A 27,396-nucleotide genomic window follows, 5' to 3' on the forward strand; every position below is an offset into this window, starting at 1 on the left:
TTAATTGAAAATACAAGAGAATATTAATGAACTTTTTGTTAATGTAACTTCATCTTATTTTATACTGAAAGTGATTGAAGCATCCCTGTTTGCCAGCAGGAAGACTGAGTTATAATGGAGCAGGGTAATTTTACTTATAAATGTGTAGGCAATACATGCTTTTTTATTAGAGTGACAGGCAATCAAAATTTGTGATTCTAAGAATTTCTGGTTTGCAATTCGATTACTCAAAATATATTTAGTAATATAAGCTTGCTGTTACTATATAAAAACATGACGAAAGAAGAATGGGGTGTCTTTTGCATGTCCTTTAGATGTAGCTGAAAAAAACTTGATTTACTTTTTTTTTGTTACTGTACCCTGCTTTTCTCAAGTGATACAATTCGGCGCATGAAGCACTGTGCTTGCTAAGATGGATCTGAAATAGTTCACAGTGCTCCAACAAACTTAATTCTTGTTATTCCAAATAAATCAAAATTGCAAAAGTAAGAGACCTGTGTGCCTAGAAGCTAGATTTGGCGTCAGGCCATCACTGTTAGTTTTTTCTTACTGATGTTCTTCACTACAGTGTTTTTGTTTGTTTGTTTTTAAATTTGGGGTGAAATATGCATTATTAAAATGAAACTGGTCTGGCATGTATCTTATAAACAGTCTGTAAGAGCACTGCTTTCAGCACATATCCAACAGAGCAATTTATCCACCACCCAGCAGAGCCGTAGCTATTTTTGTATCCAACCAAAATGCATTTTACTGTTGTGAATTTTGTTTTCTATGGTAATATTTATTTGTATGCAAAACACACGTCACCTTCCAGGGATAAGGGCCAACAGCTTCATGGAAAGCACAGTAGGTTATGAAGTCCTTCTCTGGTGACTGCTCCTCTGCATTTTCTCCATCTGTCTGGCAGCTCCAATGCTGCAGGTGCTGTGCCAGGTATTGGTGGTCCTGAAGCACGAGCAAACCCAAGATGGGCTTCCAAAGCTGCCAGAAGGCCATGCATTGAACAGAGACTGAGAACCAGCACAGGTCACAAACTGATCCATGGAGTTTCTTACAGCCTCAAAATTTTTAGATACTGAATATATAGTTTTAAACACGCAGTTGTTTAAATACATGTAGCGTTTGTTTTCTTTTTTTAAGCAGACTAAAGCATGATAGACATTTCATCATAAAACAAAGGATAAATTTTATCCTTTGTAATTCCCTACTTAACTGAATTTATCGTGAGGAGTGAATTCAACAGTGTTCAATTGAGAGTCTAATATAAATCCAGAACTGAACAGTCTTTGTTTACAATTTGGTCTGTACAGATTGCTTAAAGGTAGCATTCAAACATGTGAAGGTGACCCTAAAGTTAACTTGCTTGGCTTTCTACCTCTACACATTGATTTCACAATGTCAAGAAAAAAAAATGCGTGGCAGTGGTATTAACACACTGTGAAACTCTACAGAAATCAATTGAGGAACCTCTGTATTCTTACCTATTTTGCAATGACAGAATTAATGATAACACAGGTAAAAGATTTTTTCTTTGTTTGCCATTAAAAATATTCTTTAAAAATGAAAAAATATTTAACAACTTCTTAGTTACTTGAGAAAGATTTTAGAACTGCAGGATATTGTAATGGTAATACTGTACGTGAATGCATATTATGAAGAAGTTTTATGGCACGTAACATAATATTCCAAGTGTATAACTTCATCAGAAGAATCCGGATCAATAAAATCATCTACAAATCAATGTTTTCAATATTTCAAAATGAGGTAGTAGCTGCTATTTCAGGTGTTTCTAGCAAACTAATGGGAAGAGACATTATGCTTAAAATGTAAATGCAAAATGGTATCTGACGTTTATAAAGACACGTTCATATTTAGGGTGAAATCCCATATCCCTTCGAGTCAACAAGATTTTACCTAACAAATGAGGTTAGGATGTTCAGACCTTCAGAATTTAAAGTTAATCCTCTAAATACTTAAATGCATGCAAAATTCAAGTAACGTAGTTTCATTTAAAAGGAGACCACAGTGTATGCTTAATGCTGAGGACTCAATTATCAAGATGATGTTGAGGGAGAAAAATAATAGGTGAGAAGAAAAAAATATGCCTAATTAGTGGATGTCAGCCAAGAACTTTCATGCTGCATTTTAAGTCAAACAAACGAATAGTTAAAAATACTTAAAAAAAAAAAAAATTAATAGACTATCCATTAACTAAATTACATTAGCACATGCCACTATGGTAAGATTCTTTTAATAATATTTTTACATGCACCTCAAAGCGCCTACAGGCATTTTTGTGAAGAGACCATGCTTTATTTACTGTACCTGAACATTTCTGTACCTGTCACGCAGCATGTTAATAAAAAAATAGAACAGGAAATAGGTTATTCTCACATGTCTGTTCTACAAAGGTATAATTTCTACTTATTTTTACATGTGACATTACATTCAGTTTCACTTCAGTAGAACTAACAAAAACAGTAGAGCATGTCTTTAGAGGACAACTTGGCCAAGGTAAACAAAAGGTTTCACTGTCTCAGAAGAAAAGGCTAAAGAATTAAAGAACAGCATTTCCCCTCTTCCCCACATATTCCCTTTAAAAAAATACACAGGTGCTGATAAAACAGTTTGAGGAAAGTGGGTTTGTTTTTACTGATACTCTTCATCTTGAAGCAACTCAATAGAAAGGAGCTACATGCGCTACTAGCAATGCACTGGGAAGACAATTACATATGCCATCAATAGCTGCCAGCGAGCAGAATTTCCCATTCCAGCATCTTCCTTACAACCATATGAAGGTACACGGTCAAACACAGCATGCACAACCAAAAATTCATCTCAGAATTTTTGTACACTAAAGCTGAAGATGTCTGGCTGACAATCTACAGTAAGGGTGCCGCACCAGTATACAAAGCTGAGGCTCCAACAGCCTACCCAGTCAATTGGTTAAATCAAAGTGTACTTTGCCTTTTCCCAGGTGCCACAGACCACTGCAAGCCAGTCCTATCTAAGGGATAATACAGCCTTGCCTCTTGATTTTAAATTAAGTGCAAGGGCTTAATTGAAATACTGCCCACATTAATGAAATAAACTTCTTACACTAACATACGCATACACAGAACAGTACTTACATCGTTTCTGGGAAACTGCCTGTAAACAAGCTGTGACAATATCGCAGTTCTTCTGGACTTTATGTACAAGCCTGTCTTTCTGCTTTAGTAGACGAAGCAGCTTTGCCGACTGGACAGAAATTCTGTAATTCAGTTCCCGTTTTATGGTTGTCAGTTCATCAACTCCTGCCAATAAGCATAGAAAATAGCTTCAGTTCAGGACGAAACACATATAAACAGCTTACTGTAGGTGACATGCAAAGAGACTTTCCCCCACAGGCATTTACGTATACAAACTTTCAATAAATGACAAGTTCTATTGAATGGCACAATTCCCAGTTACAAACATTTTCAGGATCCGAGCCAAAGACTTTTCATTTGAACTAAAGTACCTCAACTTATTGCACAATATATTAAACTTACTAATTACACTTCTGTAAATTGGAAATTTTATGACAGATGTAGACAGAACACACCTAGAGCAGCAAAAGCAGGGGGTATACATGTATTTTAAACACTGAAAGCTGCCTGTGGAAAATGTGCATGGGCAATAAGCAAATGATAATAGGCAAAGGAACACGTTCAAGAACCTGCCTGCAAGGCCAGAAATGCAAGTCCAGGGTGAGCTGTAATTGGTAAACTCTTTCCTCTAAAAGACAAACTACGTGGCTCCCACTTCTTTTCACTGGTCAGTCCATGTTCCACCACACCCCCGGAGCTCACCCAAATCATTCTGCTTAATTCTAATATTCCTATTAGCCCCCATGTGGTGAGCTTTGGGTCTAGAGAAAAGGGATTTGTGTGGGAGATGTCTTAAATCCATTAAAATGTGGAATTCTCTCCTCTGCCCCCAAAACACCACATCCCATCACTGAACGCTTGGGTCTTGCCTATCGCACACTGACCTCTTCAGGTCTTTGCTGTAACAGCCTGGTGAAGTTTGCCCCTAGTATCTGAACAGCTTTCTTCCTGAGGCTGTTATCAACCCTTCCATCACTTTCAATCCAATCATGCCTCCCTGATGCTGAAAGAAAAGTCAATCAAAAAAAAAAAAAAAAATCCATACATTGGTAATCTGATCCAGTGAGAAAAAAGTTAATGAATCGTGGAAAACCTACTGTTAGCAAGATGGTGATCATGGTGATCAGCTCAACTCATACAGCAAAGCCTTCCCCAAAATTCTGGGGAGCCTAAAAAAAAAGGGCAAAGTAGGCTAAGATGTTAGTCATGGGGTGATAACGAGGCAGGCACAAGGCAAGGCAGGGCAGCCACGGGTACAATCCTGTATTTTGTAGTCTCCACCCATTTTGGCACCTGCTGCTCAGTTTGAGCCTCCAATCACAGGCATCAGGCAAGGTGACTTGAAATCTCATTTATGAACCTCAAGGGGAAAAAAAAAAAATTAAACTGTATTCCAGTTGGCTTGTACAGTTACCACAAAAGCAGTGAGCTAGATTTTTTTTTTTTTTTGCTCATTCCAGTTAGCTGTCCCTATAAGAACAATGAATCAGTTTTACAGTAACATTCATGGTTTTTTTTTTCCTCTAACACGTATTCCTAAGGAAGCTGATTCCTTGCCGAGTCCCAGATCACCACAGGACATACAGACCATGAGCTACATCCTGTAACACCACCGCATTAAGAAGCCAAACACGGAAGCAGAAAGCTGTTTGCACAGCCTGAAAAACAGGCACACTTGTTCACCTCCCTTCTTTCCTTGCCAAAACCAAGAAGGTTTTAAGATCGGGAGAGCAGCGCCCTTTGCAGAGCCCTCTCTGTCGGGTCAGCCTGGCGCTGCAAGTCCCATCCTCTCACAGGCATTCACCGCCACAGCTGCCTGGCTGTCATTAGTGCTGTTTGGTGGCTTTATTACGATTTTAGCAGCGTTTGGTGGCTTCATTTTGATTTTAGTGCTGGTTGGCGGCTTCATTTTGAGTTTGGTGGTGTTTGACGGCTTCAGTTTGATTTGGGGTAGCCGAGTGTTGCGCTTACATGTTGCATCGTTTTGCTTTCCCCTGGAAGTTGACCTGCAGGTGGCTAAAAACACCAAAAAAAGCCTAAAAACCCCAAACCTTAACCCTGCCAGAACAGCACCGACCTGAGCAGAGCGGCTCCCCTGCGATCAGTGCAGCTGCCCCGTGCGGTGCAGCCCCTCTTGTAGCACCCCCAAACCGAAAGGGCTGGGCTGGGGGTCCCACGGGGAGCCCCGGCCGCCCCCAGCGCGGCTCCCGGCCCCTCAGCGCCTCGCCCCGCAGCCGGGAGCCCCCCGCGAGGGCCGTGGCGGCCGCCCCGTACCTTTGAGCCGCAGGCACCCGTCCTGGCTCGGCCGCCGCTGCCGCTGCAGCTCCCTCAGCACCCCGGCACGGGCGCCGCCCGCCTCGGCAGCGCTGTAGAGCTCGGTGAGCAGCCCGCTGACCAGCGACGAGGTGCGGCTGGAGCGGCCGCTGCGAGGACCTTCCTCATCTTCTTCATCCTCCTCCTCCTCCTCCTCCTCCTCCTCGGGCAGGCTGTCAGCGCTGCTGCCCGCCCCCCCCCTCAGGCCGCGCTCCGCCGCCTCCATCTTGTGGCGGGTTCCGGGTTCCGGGGGGGGGGCGCGGCCATGGCGGGCGGGCGGGCCCGGCCTGCGCCCCCCGCCCCCTGCCCGCCGCTCATCTGCCGGGCCGGGGCGGGGCCGCGCGGTGCTCCCCGGGGCTCGGCCGCCTCCAGCTCCGCTCCCCTCGGCTCCCTCGGCTCCTCCGCGCCCCGCTGCCGCCGCCATGGCCCCTCCTGGTGCTGCTGCTCCTCCCGCAGCAGCGGCCCCGGGGCTGGTGCTGGCCGCGCTGCTGCTGCTGCTGAGCCCGGCGCAGGCGGCGCGGAGGCCCAACGTGGTGCTCGTCCTCACCGACGACCAGGACGTGTTTCTGGGCGGCATGGTGAGCCCGGCACGGCCTGGGATAAACCCTGAGGGGAGCGCGGTTCGACCCCGTGGGGCACAAAATGTGGCGTCCCCTGGCGGGCTGGGGTCCCCCGTGTGAGGTGTGGGGGGAAATGGGTGCGGGGTGGGTGCGGGAGCGGGGCTCAGCCCTGTCGGGGTGTGCGAGCTCGGCCTTGGCCTCACGGTGCCCTCACCTCTCCCGCAGACCCCCCTGAAGAAGACCAACGCGCTCATCGCTCAGATGGGAGTCACCTTCGTGAACGCGGTGAGTGCTGAGGGTGCCTCTGCGGGCCGCCCAGGTGCGCCTGGCGGTGCCTAGCCCAAAATTTGGGAGCCTGGGAGCTCCTACAAATCCGTATGTGTGCAGCCGGTTTCTTTAATTTAATGCCTAACTATTCCTTAAGTCTCAAAATGCATATCACAGCAAGTCACACTCAAAGTCTTATAGGGGAAAATTTCACTTCCTAAAAGCACTCAGGCAAACTTCCTTAGCCAGTGAAGTAAAACCGCTTAGTAAGTGTTTCTATTATAACCTAAGAAAAACTTGAAAACTTCTAGCTTTTTGCATGTTGATAACCTGCTTCAGACATCTGGAATTCTAATATATCGTCTCACGGCTGAGGTAACGTAGTGAGCCAACTGGTGAGCAGTGTTTGTGGTACAGGGAGTGGGGGTGGAGGCCATATGGTGGAGAAACAAAAAGCTGGTTTCACGTGCAGCGTTTCACTAGTGAAAATATTTGGGGTGTAATCCTTTCGCCCTGAAAAGGAGAATATAGTATCTTGTGAAGTTATAAAGCCGTTGAACTCTTAGTTAACCTATTCTCTGGTGTTTCAAAACCTTAAATTTTAAGGAAAAAAAAAAAATTCTACTATACCAATCTTGTATCTCTTCATCCTGCTTTTTTTGCAGTACGTTCCCAGTGCACTTTGCTGTCCCAGTCGCGCTAGCATTTTAACTGGAAAATACCCTCATAATCATCACGTTGTCAATAACACTCTGGAAGGAAACTGTAGCAGCAAGTCATGGCAGAAGATTCAAGAGCCGAATACCTTCCCAGCCCTGCTCAAATCTATGTGTGGTTATCAAACGTTCTTCGCTGGAAAGTATTTAAATGAGGTATTTTGTGCTTATGTTTTTACTGTTCATCTATGTTTCTGAAATAACCATGGATTTTATACTTGTAATGAGTATTTTGTATTTGTAATGAATGGTGTATTCCCCGAATATTTAAAACAGATACTTGGATAAACAACTCTGTCTTCTGACATGGGGTAAATAAGATGCAAAGTTCAAATCTAGAACTTAGTTAAAATCAGATTCTTAGTTCCATGAATGTTTTTAAAAGTTGATTGTGAAAGGATCCAAAGGTTTTTTTACAGTGTGTTCAGATGTGTTAATTGCTAGAGATGATTCATTTTATGACTGTAGGAAATAAATGACTGGCGTGTAGTATCTATGAAGAATGCCATCAGGCCAGCACCATGGGTGTTAGAACAGTGTTACCTAAAGAAGAAAAAATAGGTCTATCTCACTGTTCCTGATGTATCTCCTCAAATCAGGACTACTTTCTTTTTAGCAGTAAATTTTAAATATTAAAAGTTCACTGAAGTAAACTCGCTGGGAGAGTAGGCATTAATGGAGCTCTATGCAGAGGTTACTCCTTACTCTTTACTAAATTACTTGTGTGTGTGTGCACTTCTTGTATTTTTCCCTGTTTTCAGCTAAGCTATGGTTCACAGTAGCTTATGGTAAGCTTTAAAATTCATTGCTAATAATCTAAGATGAGGTGTGGTTCTTGTGTTGTGATGGTGTTGTATTTGGAGCCAGGTGACTTAGAGTTCTTACCAGCACTATTTTCCTTGCATCTCTTGGTAGAAAATGGTGGTATAATAAAACAATGAAACATGAGTATTCATCACCAGGCACAAGTCTGTCTCTACTGAAGTTACTGATGTGACTAGAGGAAGGAAGGCTTATTTGGCTTCCTCTGAGCATCCCTTGACTCAGCAGAATCTCCTGTCCCTGCAGTAAGGGGAGCCATGTAGATGGCAGAGGACAGCACTGAGAAGACGTGTTGTGTTGCTTTGAGGCATCCTCTGTTTTGAATTTGGCACTGGTTCAGCCGTTGGTTTCCTTTTTGCTGGCTTCAGGGCTGGTTGTTGTGGATCATTTGGCACTAAGATGACAGCAGCTAGCACTGCTTTAAGTTCACACCAGCTCTTCAGGCAGGGTGATGGAGGCTGTTGGTTTATGTGAAGTTGTCTTTAATCTCTTCTGAACTGTTAGCACAAAACCCAAGGCTGTCTTGTTGCGTGTTTTGGTCATATCTTATTGCGGGATGATTTATCATGTGTTCTGTATACACATTTCTGCATACATCCATGTGCAGAGTAGAAGAGGGAATAAATTTTAAAACTTATTGATGAATCCCTAAAAGGTTAATTATTTTAACCCTGATCTCTTTAACAGGCTTTATATACGCTCTTACGTACAAGTGGATACATTTCTTCTGAAGTTGAATTTGGCTTATTGGGGTTTCTGACTAATATTGAATAAAGCACATGAATATGAAACGTAACTTCTAGGTTTTATTCGTGATAATGGAAAGTGAGTCATGGTCTGTCTTTTTTCAGTATGGAGCAGAGGATGCAGGGGGAGTTAGCCACGTCCCTCCTGGGTGGAGTTTTTGGTATGCTTTGGTATGTGACTTCTTCTTAATATACTTATTTTTATTTATTTTATTTATTTTAATTATTCTTAATATACTTCTTATTATACTTAATTTTGGTAGCTTTGAAATCCAATTCATATTCTAACTTTGCTGGTCATGAAATAGCAGTCAGAGCATCTAACAACATGACATAAATCCTATGTTTTTTTTTCTCTACTTCATGTCAGTCCATTGGCTTTCACAAGGGCTGCTCCTACTCAGATGCCTGGGGAAAAACCCCAGCTTGTAAAGCCAAAGCAGCGTAAGATAACGCTGCAATATGTGCTGTTGGGGACCAGTTTTGAGAATTCTTGATCTGTTTTTGGGACAAATGCTTTTGCAACATATTTGATGAATGCTTGTTGCGAGTTCTTGATTATTTTGAGCAATCAGTGTACACGTTGCTATGTATAAAAATGCCTGTAACTTTTCTTTTTCACAGGAGAAGAATTCCAAGTACTACAACTATACTCTTTCAGTAAATGGCAAAGCACGGAGGCATGGCGAGAACTACAGCGTAGATTATCTGACAGATGTGCTGGTAAGAAACCTCACAACGTACGTGTCACAAAAGTGACCAGATAATGTCTCATGCTGGGGGCTTGGGGGCTGGGGATGGCAATTTGTTAGTTCATAACAACAGCACAATCATGCAGTATTTGTCATAGGCAGACATTAACCAGCACAAGAAGATTGACACAAGATTGTGTGAATTTAAAAATGACACGTTTGTGCACATGAGGTGTGAAAAGGAAATTGGTTTCAACTGTCCGTTTGCTGCCAGTAACTTCAGTGTGAGGTTGCTAATGACTGCTGTGGTACGTGAGGAACGTGGTGGATACAAGCCATGTCTTAAATTACTTCATAGAAGGATGTATTTCATTATAGTACTCAACTTCTGTAACAGATTAATTGCACCAAAACTTCAGTAGGAAATTAAGCATGTAAAAGTAACTTTGTGCTGTTCTGTTTGGTAGTTATTACAGTGTGTCAATGTCTTGTCACCCTTAACAATATAAAATAGGTAACTTAGGCATATCAAAGGCTAATTAATACACCATGGAGTGTGAGGGCAACATCTACCAAAATGTGTTGTTGACCAGGGAAATCTTTAGCCTTTTTATCCTTCTGAGACAAAGAGAAGTTATTAAGAAAGTCAACGGAGATATAAAATGCTTAAAGGCAAGTTGTAAGAGTTAGTCTTACTTCTCCTGAGGCCCTGTTTAGCAAGTACCTTGGATCCTGTGTGGGTTTTTCTGTTGCTTCCACCTCCTCATCTCCCTGCAAAAGCTGGAGTCTTAAGTTAGTGTTCTGTTGCAGTATGTTATTCGGCATTCCTGAGAGCCTGCATGCTCAGGAAAACTCTTCCCTGAAGTCTCCCGAAGCAGTAAGTTTGTGGTCTTCTGTCGAGACTCTAAGGAGGTTCATTGCCAGTTTTTTAACCTAGACAGCTGCTTACTAGGGACAGAAATGATTGATGTTTCTTAGGGCATGTAACAGCTGTCTGATTAAATTGATTTACAGTGGCTAAAGCTAGATTGGAATTGATAAGCCAGAAGTGAGTTAACTGTTCTGTTACTGGCATTGTACCAGCCTTATCGATCTTTCAGTAGCTCATAAGCATTTCAGTCAACAGATTGCTGCAGAAACTTAGTTGTGGTGGGTTGCCTGTTGATACAGCAGTATATGATGATTTTCAGTGTGTTGCATTCTAACTTCTGCCTATAGTTATCGAATACATACTCATCATTTCAAATTAGTGTGAGTTCAATTCACTGCATGGGTGTTGCACGCCATACCTCTGCTGCCAGGTGTGTGGCAATAGAGACCACCAGGAAAAAGCTCACATAGCTTATGCAAAGTTCCTGTGTTGCTTGATGGGATGAGCAATCTCCTTGTCCTAAGGACATCCAGGTGATGAAGTCTAGTATTAAGAATCTGAACACCTGGATCTGTCTACTGCAGTTTAAGCTCCTAACTAGCTCAGACTAGTTCTGAGTTTGCCTCCTTCACACGGTTCTTATCCTCCCTTAAGTCTGTAGTTACATATTGGAAGTCCAGTCCCTGTTGCTTAGCCGTGGAAGTTAGGAGGAAGGAAGAGGAGGTTGTATTAGCAGGGAATTCCTGGTGTTTCCTCTATTCTAGAGGATGAGAAGGAAATCTGAGGGATACACTAATCAGACAGGAAAAGAAAATATTGCAGGATCTGAATAGTGAAGAACTCACCAGCATGTAATGCCTTTGAAGCCTTCCCCTGGCCAATCTTTGAAATTAAAGCCAAAATGAAACTCACAATCTCCTCAAACTCACTACTTGAAGTTGGACATAGACTGAAGTGAAAATGAAAGTACAATGACTTGGCATGAGTGGTTGGATCTGGCACTGTTTTTTACCTTAGAGCTTCTGCTTTCACCAGCACAGATGGGGCACCCCTTAGAAACTAGGAGCTGGCTGCATTGTGAGCATACGCTGTAAACAGTGGAGCAAAACAGCGTTTTCAGAACTTTTGGTACTTTGAGACAACTGAATCTGACAGACTATGAGCTGTCAGGCACGAGATAGCATTCTGAGAGCCTCAAAGACTCAGATTATATTAAAGTTGCAATTTTATGCAGTGATGGGAGGGTTCAAGTGGCTTTTGTTGAGATGTGGAATAGGTGCGGTGGCATGAGAAGACGGAGTTGTCCTTTGCATCCTTTTCAGCTTTCCAGGCCTAAATAGTGTAAATGTCTAAAGCAGAATGCTGTTCAGAGATGTGGGACGAAGAATTTAGCACTTGGTTTTATTTTATCAGGAGTTTTTTGAGTGCTTTTTTACTTTGAGTGAATGGACTTATGTTCTTCAACAAAACTCTTTGCAGGCCAACATGTCATTGGACTTCTTGGAGTACAAATCTAATTTTGAACCTTTCTTCATGATGATCTCAACCCCAGCTCCACACTCACCTTGGACAGCTGCGCCACAGTACAAGAACAGCTTTCAGAACGTCAGTGCGCCAAGAAACAGCAATTTCAACATTCATGGGAAGGTAAGCTACCTTGAAAGGATCTGCATAGGTTATTCCACTCGTTTGTGAGAGCAGTAGGCAGTGACCCTGACGTGCATGTTAAGTTTAAGCAAAAGAATAGACCAATACAATGATTTCTGGTTGTTAGTTATCTTAATCACCCATTATGTGCAAGGTATGTCTGTTGTGACTTAGGTTTTTGCATACTGATACCTTGTAAATTAACAAAGTCAGTGGCAAAAATACCATGGTTTAATATTGGTAAGTGGGGGAAGAAGTTAATTCCTTGTTCAGTTTCCAGATTGTCCTGAAGCACTTTGTGTTCTTTCATTGCTCTTCAGCGTGTTCAGGAGAGCACAGAGGTGGTGTGCTACACAAAGGCTCAGAGGAAGGATGAGAACAGGCTGTGCGTGCCTGCTCACGTGGGTGGGATGGTCCTTTGCTCGAGCTCATAGAAAGCTGCCCCAACTTGACAAGCTTATCAGGCCAACCAGAAGGCTTTGTGAAATTGTGAGCTGCAGGGCCCAGGGTCATAAAGGACTTGGAGAATTTGGCTTTCGTCTGTTGAAATAACTTGTAACCAGAATTGCTCAGCCTAGCGTTACAAACTCAGACATGTATGTGACAGGCCAGTACCTTCCACTGCTGGGAAAATTAGCCATGTATGGTCTAGCTTAGACTAATCTGCTGCTTTTGCTTTCTCTTATTGGTAGAGTAAGCCACAAACAGTTAATCTGGTGAGATACTTAATTTGTGGGGTTTTGTATTTTTCTGGTCCAATTAGTCTCAAATGCAGACCTTACTGCACCTCACTATTTAACTTACGTCAAGATTTCACTTGGAAAAGACACATTAAGGGCAGAAAACACTTCCCAGGCAGTGGAAGAGGAAACAAAGTGTGAGAAACAGCAGTGTGAGCAGCAAGGTCACTGAAGAAGGAGGGGAGGAGGAGGTGCTGCTCCAGGCACCAGGGCAGAGATTCCCCTGCAGCCTGAGGAGAGGCCCCTGGTGGAGGAGGGAAAAGCAGGGGGGAGCAGCAGAGAGGTGCTGTTAGGGACTGGCTGTTAGGGACTGGCTGCAGCCACCCATTCCTTATCTGCGGGGGGAAATCAGGAACACAGCTGGGTATGAGGAAAAGGGCAGAGGGGAAGGCAGTAGATGAATTCCTGTCTTCTTCGTTGATGGTTGGACTTGATCTTGAAGTCTTATTTTTTTTAATGGAAAAAAAAAATCCTTAACTTTCTTAGGCTGCATTACTGTCATAACTGAGTGCTTTCAAAGGTGTGAGCTAGAAATAACTTGACCGGTGAAGTCAGCACCTAGCCAGAAAATACAACCTGGGAGGTCCCTTCTGTGAAGTGAAAGCTCTGCATGTGCCTGTACAATACAGAGCGAAATGACAGACTGATCTAATGTGTGGTAGTTCATATCCGTGGGTGCAGCGGTTTCGCAATAGGAATGGCCTGGCATTGCCTATCTTCCTGGACATAAAATAGCTACAATCATTAACGGCGTGCATTTCTTCAGGTGGTAATGTCATAATTTTCAAGCCTAGCTCTTTTTTGAGCTTCGCTGTTCTCTAGGGCAAGTGCAATTCCTGCTGTAGTAATAAATGTACACTTTGGCTCAGACCCTCAAGTCGCTGATGTTGTAATGTTTGCTGGGCAATCTCGCGTTGTGTAGCTTTGCATTTTACAGTCCTGATACCTGAATCAGCATTGCGTAGCTTCTCTATGTAGTGTGTGTGCAAGAGGTGCTAAAAGGAGCAGTGTAGGTGGAATCTCTGCATAAAAAGTAGGATTTGAGTTCTCAGCACTGGCCAGCGTGCTGTGTACTCTGCCTTCTGGATTGTTTTCCCTGCGAGTTGAAGCACAGCTGTGTTCAGATTCTGCCGGCAAGATAGGGTGTTCTGTCCCAAGGTCTTGTGAACTTTCTGTCAGAGTGGGACACAGGGAGGCAGCAGGACAGGTGGACAGCTTCGTGTATAATCTGGTGAAAGAAACTCAACGGGGAAACAAACTTGAGGGCAGTGCATCAGTACGAAGTTTGTTGAAATCCACAAAGGTGTTAAGGTGCTCTGTGAACTTTCTGAAACTTAAGAGGAAGGTAGGAATATCAGAATACTCCAGAAAAGAGGGATTTGCTATTTCACAGCAAGAGAAACAAAGCACGGCTGCGTCCTGGGGAGGACCTTTCCCAGGTCCACCTCCTGAGAAAGGCGTCTGCAGAGGTGACATTGCATCCTTCATTTCCTGAAGAACTTGTGCTGAGCTGGGGATGGGGGTTGTGATGTCTGTCCTTCCTTTTGCACTCCTGACCAACACATAAGGCCTTGGTGTTTGGTCTTGATGATGCCATCAGTTTTCTTGCTGAGATGGATGTAGCATCTGTCCGTAGAATTGCTGTACAACTGCCACGAGCAAGGCCTGATACAACTGAGTTAAAATAAACTGGGCACGATATTAGTTCTCCATGCCAAAAATCTTTTCTTCAGTCTGCAGAACATAGAACAGGGAAACTGCAGAAGATGAGTCACTTTGTTGTGAGTCCTTAAAGCCTTCTGAACCCTTTCAGTCACTCACTTGTGACAGGAGGGAAATTGCATAACTAGAGGCTCTGGAGAGGAGTGACCAGCTAAATATAGGCTCAGGCTGGAGATGAGGAGTGGATCATGTCTGACTTAGTAAACAAAAAAGTGTAAAGTTGCATTGCCATGACTTTCTCCTTTATTCTGCTCCCCACTAATGCTACCCTTCAGCTTGTTCACAACAGCCCTTCCCAGGTATTTATACAGCGCCTGACCCAGTTCAGACTGGTGCTTCAGGATGTGCAGCTGTAACTTTTCTTATGAAGAGTTTGATCATCTCTGTTACTTGGGGAAGAGGGGGGATGAGGGGAGAAGGGGAAGGGCTGTTTCTGAAACTTGAGGATGAAAAAATCTAGAAAAATAGTAACATTTCAGCAAAAGAAACGCTCTTTCTGGAGTAAGTTGATAAAATAGATCAACTAAATCTGAGATGTTTTTTCCCCTCAATAGTCTCCAGCCCTGAGTTCATAAGGCTACTGAGAATCTGATAGTGGCCGATCTTTCTATCACCTGTCCATAAATTAGGTAGTCCTAATTCCAGACATTTCTCCCCACTTCTCAACTTATGCTAGGATGCTCCCAAGTATCAGTCCCAAAAGAACCTTGCTTTGACAACCATGTCCAATTTTATAATTCTGCACAATCCTTCAGAGTTTTTTCCCATCAGACCTTTATCAGACTTCTTCCTGAATTTTGGTAGCTATTGAAACTTTGTTTGGGAGAGCCTTCCCTAGAAATTTGCATGAATTCTTTCCTGGACTGCTTTGCAAATATTCACAGCTACTTTTTTTTTGTCCAAGGACCAAGTACAGTGGAGCTGTAACATGTTCTGTCTTGCAACTTAGGTCTTACATAAACCAAGAGGGAAATCTGGAGTCAGGTCATTTTGATAGTATTACCTAGCCATTTCACAGGAATTGTGCAGATGTTTTACCCTAAATAAGATTTCTTTTGTAATCAGCCTAACAAAGGTTTAAAAGCTGACACAAACCTTTTCTTGTTCTTCTCTTCTACCCTGATCTGTCTTTCTTTAGAACAAGCACTGGTTAATTCGACAAGCAAAGACCCCAATGACTAACTCTTCAATACAGTTCCTTGATGATGCTTACAGAAAGAGGTAAGATTTTTTTGTTGTTGTTGCTTAAAATTTTCTGCTCAAAACTTGTCTTCTTGATTTTTTTTTTTTATTTATTTAAAGGGTTGTAGTAAGTCTGACTATAGATGTTGAGTTACCAGTAATAGTTCTTTCACTTGTCTCAACACACCTGACTTTACAATTTTCTTCACAAAAAGTAAACTCAGTTGACTTTGGAAACATTTTTCTCCTAAATTGTAGAAAGATGTCATGCTTGGTGTCTTCACTGCTTTTCTTTCAGTTCACAATACGTTTTCAAAAAAATAATAAAAAAGACATAATTCTTTACTTTGAAAGCATTTGAATTTCAGATTCTCCCATGATGCACATGAAATATCAATTTATCAGCCATCTAATCTCACTAACGTTGGCTTTGTCTGTTTCTTAGTCCCATCTTTTCAGATAAGAATATCTGTAGTAACTGACTATTTAAGGCAAGTGCTTGATTCCCTTTTTATAAGGGGCTAGGGAAAGTGGGAATGTGAAGATAAAGCTTGTTCCTTTACCATAAAGAAAGGTATATTTGTTTACATTGTAGGTTTCTGAAAGAAATGTTAGCTTAACTTTAAATATTAAACTTCATTTTGAGCAGTTATAAAGGCATTAGCTTGTTGCTTTGGAGGTGGAAGACCAGGCTTTTTTTTTTTTTTTTTTTTAAGCTCTTGCTTTATAAAATGTGAAGGCAAAATTATGCAGGAATCTTAAATTAAGCCTGGAGACAACGATCTAAGAATTAAATAACTCCAGTTAATTCAGCATAATGCTAGTCTGTGAAGTCTTATTGTTGACCTACTGGAAGCATTCTCAATGACAGACCCCATGACGAAGGGAAGAATAACCTGTGACTGTTCAAGGCTTTTCGATATCCTGGAAGAACGGACCCTGATACTGCATAACACAAAATAACTGATGTGCTTTCCAGGCAGAAAGGATCCCTTAGAGAAAATCAAGTTCTGAAAGACTTGCATTTTGGTATTAAAAATTAGATATAAAGAACTAATAACAAATGACCTTGTAGGAGATAACTCTGACTCTGTTACTGTGTTGCTTCAAAGTTGGTCCTGGCTGTCTCTAGATAAGATAAGAAGTAATCATCATTTTGACGTCTTTCTCAGACACTGTAGAATAAAATCAACAAGAACTGAAGGCAAACAGTCTGTTTCTATCTTAAGTCGCAGCCTCAAGAAGTACAGAATAGTAATCTGTGAAACTTGTTTTCAGAATTTGCAAATAAAATCTGCTTACAGTGCATATGCTGCTAATTTAGAGCAACATGAATGCCCTACTAATCAGAATTATTCTGTATTTTTCATTTTCACATCAATTGCTTTGTTTCTGTACAGGTGGCAGACTCTGTTGTCAGTAGATGACCTGGTAGAGAAACTAGTGAAGAAATTGGAATTCCATGGAGAACTGGATAACACATACATCTTCTACACGTCAGACAATGGCTTCCATACTGGTAAGGTGTTTACTGCTTACTGAGCACTTGTAGAAGATCCAGAAATCGCACATAACATGTCACTCTTCTGGCCATTCCAGAAAATGGGAACAGCAGCTGTGCAAAACTGTAGACATGAGAAGTACTGACCTGAATTGCAAAACATTCTGTAGTTGCAGTGTGGAGTGTTTGGGGATATTTCATGGTTTAAGTGTTTGCTTTGTTGGTTTTCAGCATTACTATCTACCACTAAAATCAGATAGAAATGGAGGAAGGATCTCTGTAGAGTTGACCAATAAATATCTTTCTCAAAAACCTATCTCTACATCAAGTTGCACAGCTGAATATGTGGTATCTAAGCTGTTAATCCTTGAGATATGTCTTACAGGAACTGACAGCTTCAAAATATGCTCTACTTTGTCGATGTAGTTAGTGTTATGAACCTCTCCTGACCTGTTAAAACTGGTTGCTGGAAACTGAGTAATACAAGACTTTATAAATATGAAACAAGAACCCATTTAACTTTCTCTTTTCTAATGTATAGGCCAGTTTTCTTTGCCAATAGACAAACGGCAGCTGTATGAGTTTGATATCAAAGTTCCACTGCTAGTTCGAGGACCAGGGATAAAACCAAACCAGACAAACAAGGTAGGTAAGAAGTGAAGACACAATACTGCTCTGCTTCTGTTGTTTCACAGTTACCCACTTTATATCATTTAGAAATTACCGCCTACATGGGGTGGTAGAAAATGCAAAGACCTCATTTTAATAAAAAAAAAAAAAAAAAAGCTATATGACCTTGCTTGAATCAGTAAAATCAAGTAATTGCAGGCTGTAGAAATAAATTAGGTGTAGAGATCACTTTCTGAAGATCCTAGCATTGCTTGTGAATGTTACAGGTTCTATTAGACAATAAAGATGAAATGAAGTACTTGTGATTTTAGATGCACCTAAACACTAAAATATAGAAGTCTCATTATTTTATCTGTTAAGGTTCTGTTCTTCTGAACTAACAGTTTTCCTCACCCTGCAGATGCTTGTTGCAAATATTGATTTGGGTCCCACTATTCTGGATATTGCAGGCTACGACTTGAATAAGACCCAGATGGATGGGATGTCACTGTTGCCGCTGTTGGTAAGTAGATGGACAGGGATCGTAACCAGTAATTCTTGTAGGGGTTATTCAGAGTGCATGCCGTTCCCTTCAGCGGACTGGGTGGACTTGTAGTTCATATTCTTCCCTTGTTTACTTTTACAGATTGTTCATAGCTTGCAGGGAGGGAGAAGGGGTGTTGGTATGCTGTTTAAGTGCAGGTACATTTTGATAAACAGTACGGCTTTGTGGTTGTTTTGTAACCAAAACTTGTCATCCTTTGGCTAATCCTGCTGCACATAAAAGAACTCCTATTATGAAGGCTGTATGTTAATTCCAGTTTGCACCATCCTTTGCCTTTTCCTTAGGATTTCTCAATATAGATGTAAGAGAAAAGCAGCCTGTTTTTACTGTCATCTTTGGTTTGCCTCAGTTTTCAGCGAAAGTAGTGGGTCCCCCGAAAACTCTGCAAAAATGCAGGTGGTTTCATAAAGTAAACCTGACCTTTCCACTAAGTGAGCAGAAGCCTACTTAAATAAAGCTGCTTGTAGTTGATCCTTTTAGTTTTAATTAAATTTAGTCTATAAATTGAAGACGGCTTACTTGGAAATGTGGGAGATCATCTAGATTTAAAACAGTGCTTTGCTATTAAAACCTTGTATCCCAACCTTAAGCTGTTCATTAGGTGGAAGCAGATAAAAGGTATCTAGTTTAAACTCCGACAAGCAAAAATGTGAAACTCATTGTTTCACTGCATATGATGGTGCTGTACATTAACCTTGCAATTCTTTCCCCCACTCCATCTTTTAAAATGTGTCTACAAGTAGAGCAGCTTAAAACTTAGTTGCTGCTTAAAGCTGTTTATCTTTTACGCTAAGGCTATCTTTTTCCATCTGTTGTGGTCATCTGATACAAATCAAAGAGAAAGAGAAACAGCCTTGTTACAGGGAGCTTGTCTGTAATACAGTAGTTTCTAGCCGTGCGGCTCGTGTTTTGTATTGCTGCATGATTGATTCCTTATAACTTGAAGATGGTACTTTTAGTACCCCTCTTTATAAAGATTTAGGGTTCTTTGATTGGATCCTTGTCTTCTAGCTACCCAAGGCATTTTAACCTAAGACCGAGTATTATTTTAAGACTGACTCAAACTAGGGACCATGTCTCAACTGCCTTTTAAGCAGTGAATAGATTTTTATTTTCCCAGGCATGGAGCATTTCTTCTCTTTCACAGTTCAGTGAATATTAAGTCATGTTAACCTCTTCTCCTAGAGAGGAGACAAAAATGTGACCTGGAGATCAGACTTCCTGGTGGAGTACCAAGGAGAAGGGTATAACGGCAGTGATCCTACCTGTCCCGGCCTAGGACCTGGTGTCACAGTGAGTAGGACAAGATTTGTTGTTAATAGCAAACAGCAGCTGACTTAAAGCTCTGATTGTTCTGTGAGCTAACCTGGTTCTAAAAGCAAGCTTCCAGTGTCATGGTAAGTAGGGGTTAGCTCTGTAAGTGCTGTGCAGCATTTAAGAACCAGGGAGACATTCAGCCATGCAGAAGTGATGTGCACATGACCAAACAGAACAGTTGCCCTTTTAGTGGGAATCTATGGGGCATGTGGGCAGAAGAAATATCCAGAAAAGAGTGGACTGGACAAAATGGCTGGCAGCGACATTTTCCTTCTAAAGTTTCAGTGGCCTTGTCACACAGCTACAAGATTGTACTTTTTAAGTCACTACCTGCTTTCTGAATCAGTGTCCTTTAAGGAAAACATCCCTTTTGTGGTGTATTTAGTAGTGTTTTGTGCTAGTGTGCATACACAAGCTTCCCAGGCAAAATGCATGTGATTAATCACAGTGATGTCATTAACAACATTTCTCTAGAAGAGCTGGCCTTTGCTTAACATCCCAGCAGACACCTGTGTGTGTTAGGCTGAGATCCAGGTGTTCATTAATTAACTGCATTTGGCTTGAGCTGGTATAGACTAGGGAGAGGATTGCTAGTTCATCTTTATTTTTCCCTGATCTCAAGTATTTGTGAACTGCTTACTTCACAGCACTGCTTCCCAGACTGCGTCTGTGAGGACTCCTATAACAACACGTATGCTTGTGTAAGGACGATGTCAACTTCCTGGGATCTGCAGTACTGCGAGTTTGATGACCGGGAGGTGAGTCTCTAACAGACCTTCGCTGTTCTCAGCTGTGCGAGTGATTGCCCACAGTCCTGTCAGCTCTCAACATTTGCATCAAGTAATCTGAAAAGCAGATTAGTGCTGCTTGCAGGACAAGCAGTGAAGTATTTAACTGCTGAGGAGAATGTTTGACCAAAACTTTGTGGTGAGATGGGGAGGCAGGTGGGAGGGCAGCACGGGAATAGCTTAACTATCACTTTTACTTCCTGCTTCCTTAACAGCCTATGGGAGAGCTGTTTTGAGGCTGGATTCAGTTCCCATTTTTGCCCTAATTCCATGTGACAGATTGCTCTGTACTGCATTTTCTGTTGCATTGTACTCTACTGTTCTTGTGTTTAACTGCAACTCTTTTCCTTGAACAGAAGCCTCACTCTAATCACCTCTTCTGTTGCTCACTCGTTTGCCTCTTATGGCCAAAAGTCTGTTACAGCTCTAAGAAAAGTCTCTGCTGTTAGCTTAAGTTGTTTGGTTGTATGGGATGTAGTTGTCTGCTCAGAAACTGCTCACACCTCACTTGCAGAGCACCAGCTGTATACGCAAAAGCTGGTGAGTCTCAGGGCTGATTGTTCCTGATGCCCATTTGCAAGCAGTTGTTTCAGAGAGCACGCTGAGGTTTGAGGCAAGTGTTAGGGTCACAAATTCAATAAGCTGCACTGGCAGCAGATGTGCACTAAAACAGGTATTCCCAATTACCATGCTGCCACACAAAAACCTGTGGTAATCTGCAGTAAACAACTGAAAGCAGGGCAGCCAGTCCCACAAGGTGTTTTTTTTGTTGTTGTTGTTTTTTTTTTTTTTTTTCTGCAGGCAAACAGCAAAAAAGACTGTATAGGAAATAGAGATAGCAGATGCTGCACTTGATTGGTGGCTGAATTTCTGGGTCACTCAGCTTACCTGGGTCAGCTAAATTAAGGCTAGCAATACTGGAAAGATGCAGAGGTGCAGTGTTTGAGACCTTGCAGTGAACTTTATAAGAACGCTTGCAGCCAGAGTCTGTCCTGATGCATCTTTATCTAAGTTAGACACAACGGAGTCAGTGTTAATCGTTATCATCTGCAATCACAACTCCTACTGCAGCACAGACAAAACCTCAGCTGAGTTTTTTGTTATGTTTGACTACTGTTTGTCCCACAGACTAGTTTAGAGATTTAATGTACCAAGAAACAAATATACCCCAAAATTGTCTAGACAAATCAAGTTCTCAAAGTACGTATACACAACAAAAACTTTATGGTTATAGCATATCTGTATTCAGCATCTTTTGTACATGTAGTTAAGATGTGTCTGAGTTCTGACAGCTGGAAGTACATGAAGTATGGTGGTGATATGATTGTTGTCAAATTGTGTTCTGAGATCCATTAATGAAAAAACAGCCACCTTCTCCATGGCCTTTGCCTCTGAAGTTGCAAGCTTAAGACAGGGTCCTTTAGGTGTTAAGAAGATCTATATTGTAGCAGATGGATTTGCACCCATCTAAAAATACTTTTTCAGTAATATTGCACTATAACAAAACTTTATCTTCACATACAGACTGTCCTGTCTTTGGCTATTTAGCCACCAGGCTACAGATAGCTTATGTATGGGGAAGCTGTCATATAACTGAAAATACTATTTGAGATTATCTGGGAAGAACGCTTCATTACAGCAATATGATGTGATTGTTAACTAGTGTGTACATGTGGGACTTAATACAATATGGGAACTTTCTTGTCTTCAACAGGTGTTTGTGGAAGTATACAACTTGACTGCAGATCCGCACCAGATCAACAACATTGCTAAAACAATTGATCAAGAAATTCTAGAGAAGATGAACTATCGATTAATGATGCTGCAGTCCTGTTCAGGAGCAACTTGCCGTACACCTGGAGTCTTTGATCCTGGGTAAACACTGTGTCCACTCTTAATACTTTTAAGTATAACAATGTGTGTGTGTGAAATTCTTCATAGAAGGTACTTATAAGAAAGAATATCACCAACATACGTGCTTTTATTTAATAGAAATGGCTTCTCAGTGCTTACATTTTTTAAATGCTTAACTTACACTTTGTAGGTTAAATTAAAATACAACTTCATGGTATTAATTCTACTATTCTAATCTTGTCAGCCACTGACTTAGCATAGCTGTAAGCTTACAGCTATTCTGGGTAGTCAAACACAAGTGACTTCAGACTTGTCTGCAAGCAGTGAAAAGCTCTGCATATTTCCATAGGCAGGAATTTTCCAAATACTTGCTTTGATTATTCCTGGAGGTGCTGTTAGCAAAAAATACTTTATTGCAGGACCTAAGCTGTATCTATTAGACAGCTGTGGTAAGTAATTCTTGCTGCTTATGTCAAAATTCAGTCAGTACTCATTTGGACTGAAGCTTTTCTAAGCACTATTTAAAATTTTCTTGCAGTTGTGCCACACAGATCTGTAATTTGAGGCAGCAAATACATCTCGTGAATGCTTAATGTTATACATACCAACATGCTGTTGGTAGCTTGTAGCTCGTATTTATTTCTCTAGAGATTATCAACTCCTTAACTGCACATTGTTATAATTCAGCACACAGTAGAGACGATCTCTTTACCTATTTGGTATCAGGAAAGGAACTGTTCATGTAGCCTTATATTGGAACTATTTCAGAGATCAGCTATTTCCAGAAACGACTGCTACTGTAGACTAGCTCATGCTATTCCTTTCTACAGGTACAGGTTCGACCCGCGGCTGATGTTCAGCAATCACGGTGTTCGGGCTCGGAGGTTTTCTGCACAGTCCTTATGAAGCATTTAAGAGCCTCTTGCAATCAGCTCCCACTGACCAGTTTCTCCAGTGATTGCAGCAGGTCTGTCTCTGAAACTCACTGATCGCAGCTGGAAGACTTCTGATGGGCTCTTCAAATCCTGTTTGGAAGAAAAACCCTCGTCTTTAGCTGGTTGCCTTGTGCAATATGTATATTTTACAGCTGAACTGTAACTCTAAATCGTTAGACACAGCTAACCTGTCTTGCTCAGATATTTGATTACCACCTTTGTCTTTTAAGTACCTTTTCATATCACAGGCACAGAGATGAATCTATGGCCTATGAATCTGAACAGTTTGTTTTGTTCTAAAAGTCAATAAATGCATATTTGAATTGGGTTAGATAGGCAGGAGCTATTGCACTGTAATGCTCACCTATATCAGTGTCACACACTTTCCTGAAGGCTATGTTTAATGATAGGTTTCCTGTGTTGAGCTCAAAGCTGTTAATGACAATAGCAACCTAGCCCAAAATAGCATAGGGAAGGCATTAGTCAAAACTGTAGGATTTGACTAGCAAGTGTCTCTTGCAGACTAAAATCAGTATGCAAAATACCCTCTTTCAGTAAGACCACTTTAAATGAGACCAATGAATTTTGTAGATCTGCTTTGGTAGCTTGCAAACAAGAATGTAATTTCAGCCTCCTAGCTTGAAATGCTGGATTGGGTTAAGATGTACTACTGAAAAAACTTAGGGTTTAATATAGGCTTCCTAGTGTGTTAATCAGAACAGAGACTAACAAGTATTCAAGTAAGTGTGCCTGTGTTTTGAGCTGTTAAATCTATTTCAGTACATGGAAAGAAGTAATACTAACACACACAACAGGGCACCACAGCAGAGTTGATCTGTCTCTAACCTCCAGATGTCTTGAATTGTCTAACAAGTCATTAGATTCTTGAAGGTAAATTATTTTGAGAGAAAACTAAAATCACTGTTCACTAGAAGTTAAGGTAAGGGGGCTATTTTAGGCAGTTTCAGTTCTTTGTAGTGAGAGCTACTTTTTGGTTGAGACATTACACAATCTGCAGTAATTGGCCTTCACATCAAAGGAGTGCACAGCAGACATCTAACTGTAGTGTGTTATCATTTGGTTTCCCTTTGGAAGGGTGGTGTTGACTTTTCAACCTTCTGATTAGGCTCATCTGAAATGCAGCTGTCACTTGTACCCAAACTTGAGTATCTTTCTGAATCTTGAAAAACACCTGAACTTGAGCTAGTATAGAACTTTTGTATAGATTCATTAGGAAAAAAAAAAATCTAGAAACTGTATATTTTGAAACACAAGTTCAGAGTTCATGTTGCTTGTGTGCAAATCAACTGTATTATCAGGCAAGATGGTCTTTCCCTTGTCAAACAAACTGTGGTGCAACTCCAGCTTTTAGCCAGCTATTTTAGGTCTTCTAAAGAGAGAGCATGGTGTTTTCAGTTTCTGTCACACACAACCTTTTACCACAGGGGAAAAGTGATCAGGCAACCAAGTATGATGATACTGGTATGACAACTGTGGAGATGCATAACCTGATACAGACCACACACTAGACAAAAACAATGCTACAGTAAAATCCTATGAGCTTTCCTTGCTTTTGATTCTGAAGCACAGAATTTGCCTTTCATATAGCTTAGTTGCAAACTTCTGTGATGGTAAGGTTTTATTTGAGCTTTTAAAAGCTCTACTTAGAGCTTTTATTTCCAACTTAACTCATTGTTTCAGATCTTCAGCATGACCAAATACTTGGAGAAAAATTGCCGCAAAGGTAATTTCTCAGCTAAAGCATCTGTATCAATGCTGAGATTTTTGGATCCTCTCAAACTATTTGCATGCTTTTGGATACTCAGGATGTTTTTTTCCTCCATTACAATCGTAGCTTTATCCTTCTCTCCTTGTTTCTTAAGCCTTAGTATTGCCCATCAGTTTGCTTCAGTCTCTTGTTTCGTCTTTAAAACCAAAACCAAAGTTTTTCATGCTCAAGTATTTTCTTGTATCCTGAGCTAAACCTAAAGTTCATTTACATAGTGTTTTGCTCACATAATTCTAGCAAGTTAGACTTGGTCTTTGTTTAAACTGTATATTGGTAGCTGTGTGGAAGCTGGTACAAAATACACCATTTATGTGAAACCCTCAATAGCTCTATCAAATCTAGGAGATCATATGTAAAGTTTATACTTCTGTTAAGTTGCAGTGCAAATAATGTGCTTTATGATGCTTCTGAATAGAAAAACATCTCTGTTATGTGTACAAATACATAACACGCACTCATTTCTCTTAAAGTGATCTAAAGCCATAGTAAGCAAATTTTTCCTTTTGAAGGTTTTACTTTTTTGGCTATCAAATGACATGAAAGTTGACAGTAGAATTGCTATACACTCATCAGTGTGGGTGATGACACAAATTATTTACAGGTTTATGCAGGTAGTACAAGTGCTAATTTGGGTACAACGTTGTAACCAGGCTCAAAAACTTACCTTCTGCATTCAGAAAACCACGCTATATCTGAAATATCTGAAATCTGTCGTAGGTAATAATGCCATACTAAACTCACTTTTAGAATGAAATTATTCCTTTCTTAACCAAAAAGAAGAGAATTAGCAATTCAGGAAAATAACTTCACTCTCACTTTTGATAGAGGCTTAAGAACATACAATGAATTGAAGGAAGAACAGGACCCAACATCTGCCTGACTTCCATTACTTTTGGAGGAGTTTGTTGTGACTTGTCTGGTGTTTATTTCCAGGAATTATTAATTCTGAGTATTTTAACAGCCCTAAATGAACAGTATTAATTCTTATCTGTGGCAATAAAAAAAAATATTAGGAAGAAACTTTAACTTGCAACCAGATCTAATTGCCAGCCAAATGGATTTAAAGCTAAATGGTCTTCCTGGACATTCAATTTCATATGCTATTTGATCGTAGCTGTGTCTGTACCTTGTTACTGAAGGCATTTTGTTAAATGAAGGGGCCTTATCAGAGCAGAGATCTGTTTAGGTAAAATGTGATTTATTTTTTTGTCATTATTATCAAAAGCAGAGCTGTGAACTTTAATGATCTGATGTGGTAAAGCAGATATTATGCAGGGAGAAATATAGTTAATAACTTTGACGTTACCCTGAAACAAAAAACATTCTGTATCATCACTTCAGCATAAGTCAATACAGCTAGTACGTGTTTACCCAGCATAAGTTTGATAAATTGGACTTCTGTTTGGGGAACAAAGCTGTACCGTGGACATGCATGAAAACACACAGCACAGGTGCAATACCTCTTCAAGCAATCAACTTAAGTTTGAGACTGATTATACATTTCCTCATAATGAAACAACTGTCAGTTTTGTTATGATTCAATTAAAGTGAATCTTATTTGTATTCCTTTCCTCTGTATGTGAGCATACTTTGCTGTAGCATGTTGTGAGCATACTTAGTTTCTGCTGTTTGAACATTTGTTTAGAAAGTGCCCTTCCAGAGGACCCTGTTCACTGCTGCACTTTTGGGAAAAGAAAAAATAAACTGCCTATCAAACTTCTTATCTTTGTTACTGAACTTCAATTAAAGCTTTCCAAAGGATCAAGCTGTGCCACTTTTCTAAAGATGGATTTCTCATCTGATAAGCTAGTTCTGTGCTTACTGCCCTATTACGTTTCAAAAACAGAAGTCTATCAGTGACCTTCTACAGAGTCACAGTTGATCTTTATGTAGAGTCTCGCAAGACCACACATGACTACTGCAGGAGGCAGGAACACTGAGCTGAGTGACTTCATTTAAATGCAGGCTGTACTTTCCAATATTTCCTTGGAAACTGATGTAGTTGAATAGATGGAAAACTTCAACAACAGACAATGGAGAAACTGTTATTTGTAACTAAAAGCAGTACACTCTACCCCTGGGGAAGAGGAAAAATACAATCCTGTGTAAGGCTTTTTCCAGTAATGGGAACTGTGTGCAACAGTTAAATAAGTGCTGTTTCGCTGAAGTGCTGCCCTCACCTCAAAATCCCTGTTACAGAATTTGATTCCTTGGAAGATTCTGTGCAACTGCTTTAAAAGTATGCACATAACAATTTTCTAGACTAAACAGCAGGTATGTTGAACCTATTTAAGTCTGAAGATTTCCCAAGCTTCTGAAGAAGTATTTCTGCACTTAACTTCATTTCTGCTTCAGTGATGTAGCAGTGTTTCATTAAGTAAAGGAAAATGTTAGCTGAAAACAGCTACTTGAAGGATTTTTTTTGATTCAGGCTATGAAAACTTGAAAGTTTACTGTAGCACTGCAAGAAAATGCATCTCTATTACCTAGGTGCATCTTCCCACTGTGCTTAAAGATGTAACTGATAGCCCAAGTGATGTTTCCACATGGGTCATGGAAGCTTTCCACACTGCCCCCTTTTGTCATTGCTTTCTAAGAGCAAGTCATGTGTATGAAGAAAAATGAAGAA

At 40.9% G+C, this 27,396-nt stretch overlaps 2 protein-coding genes across 5 annotated transcripts in view; one reads left to right on the top strand and one right to left on the bottom strand.

The window, feature by feature from the left end:
* The window catches only part of TBC1D30 (TBC1 domain family member 30), a gene marked incomplete at its 5' end in the record, with an annotated part of 48,998 nt that extends 43,328 nt beyond the window's left edge, over nucleotides 1–5,670 (bottom strand). For 2 of the 4 annotated variants that reach the window (XM_082775146.1, XM_082775144.1), the window contains one exon: nucleotides 3,132–3,179. Coding sequence is in view for 1 of the 4 variants with exons in the window: in XM_082775143.1 (XP_082631269.1) it covers nucleotides 3,132–3,296; nucleotides 5,406–5,670 (430 nt within the window). Of the gene's footprint in view, nucleotides 1–3,131; nucleotides 3,297–5,405 lie in introns of those variants that run through there. The other 2 variants (XM_082775143.1, XM_082775145.1) reach the window with 2 other exon arrangements.
* A 95-nt stretch (nucleotides 5,671–5,765) lies between these two features.
* On the top strand, nucleotides 5,766–26,532 carry GNS (glucosamine (N-acetyl)-6-sulfatase). The gene is made up of 14 exons (XM_082760585.1): nucleotides 5,766–6,022; nucleotides 6,230–6,289; nucleotides 6,937–7,143; nucleotides 8,661–8,726; nucleotides 9,180–9,278; nucleotides 11,598–11,765; nucleotides 15,366–15,448; nucleotides 16,810–16,928; nucleotides 17,452–17,555; nucleotides 17,941–18,042; nucleotides 19,270–19,377; nucleotides 20,049–20,159; nucleotides 21,904–22,064; nucleotides 22,874–26,532. The coding sequence occupies exons 1-14, from the start codon at nucleotides 5,867–5,869 to the stop codon at nucleotides 22,947–22,949; spliced, it is 1,620 nt and encodes a 539-aa protein (XP_082616711.1). The 5' UTR covers nucleotides 5,766–5,866; the 3' UTR covers nucleotides 22,950–26,532.
* Nucleotides 26,533–27,396: the final 864 nt, after the last annotated feature.

This window comes from Aythya marila (genome assembly GCF_965140915.1).
Source record: "Aythya marila genome assembly, chromosome: 1".
In the NCBI taxonomy this organism is placed as follows: domain Eukaryota; kingdom Metazoa; phylum Chordata; class Aves; order Anseriformes; family Anatidae; genus Aythya; species Aythya marila.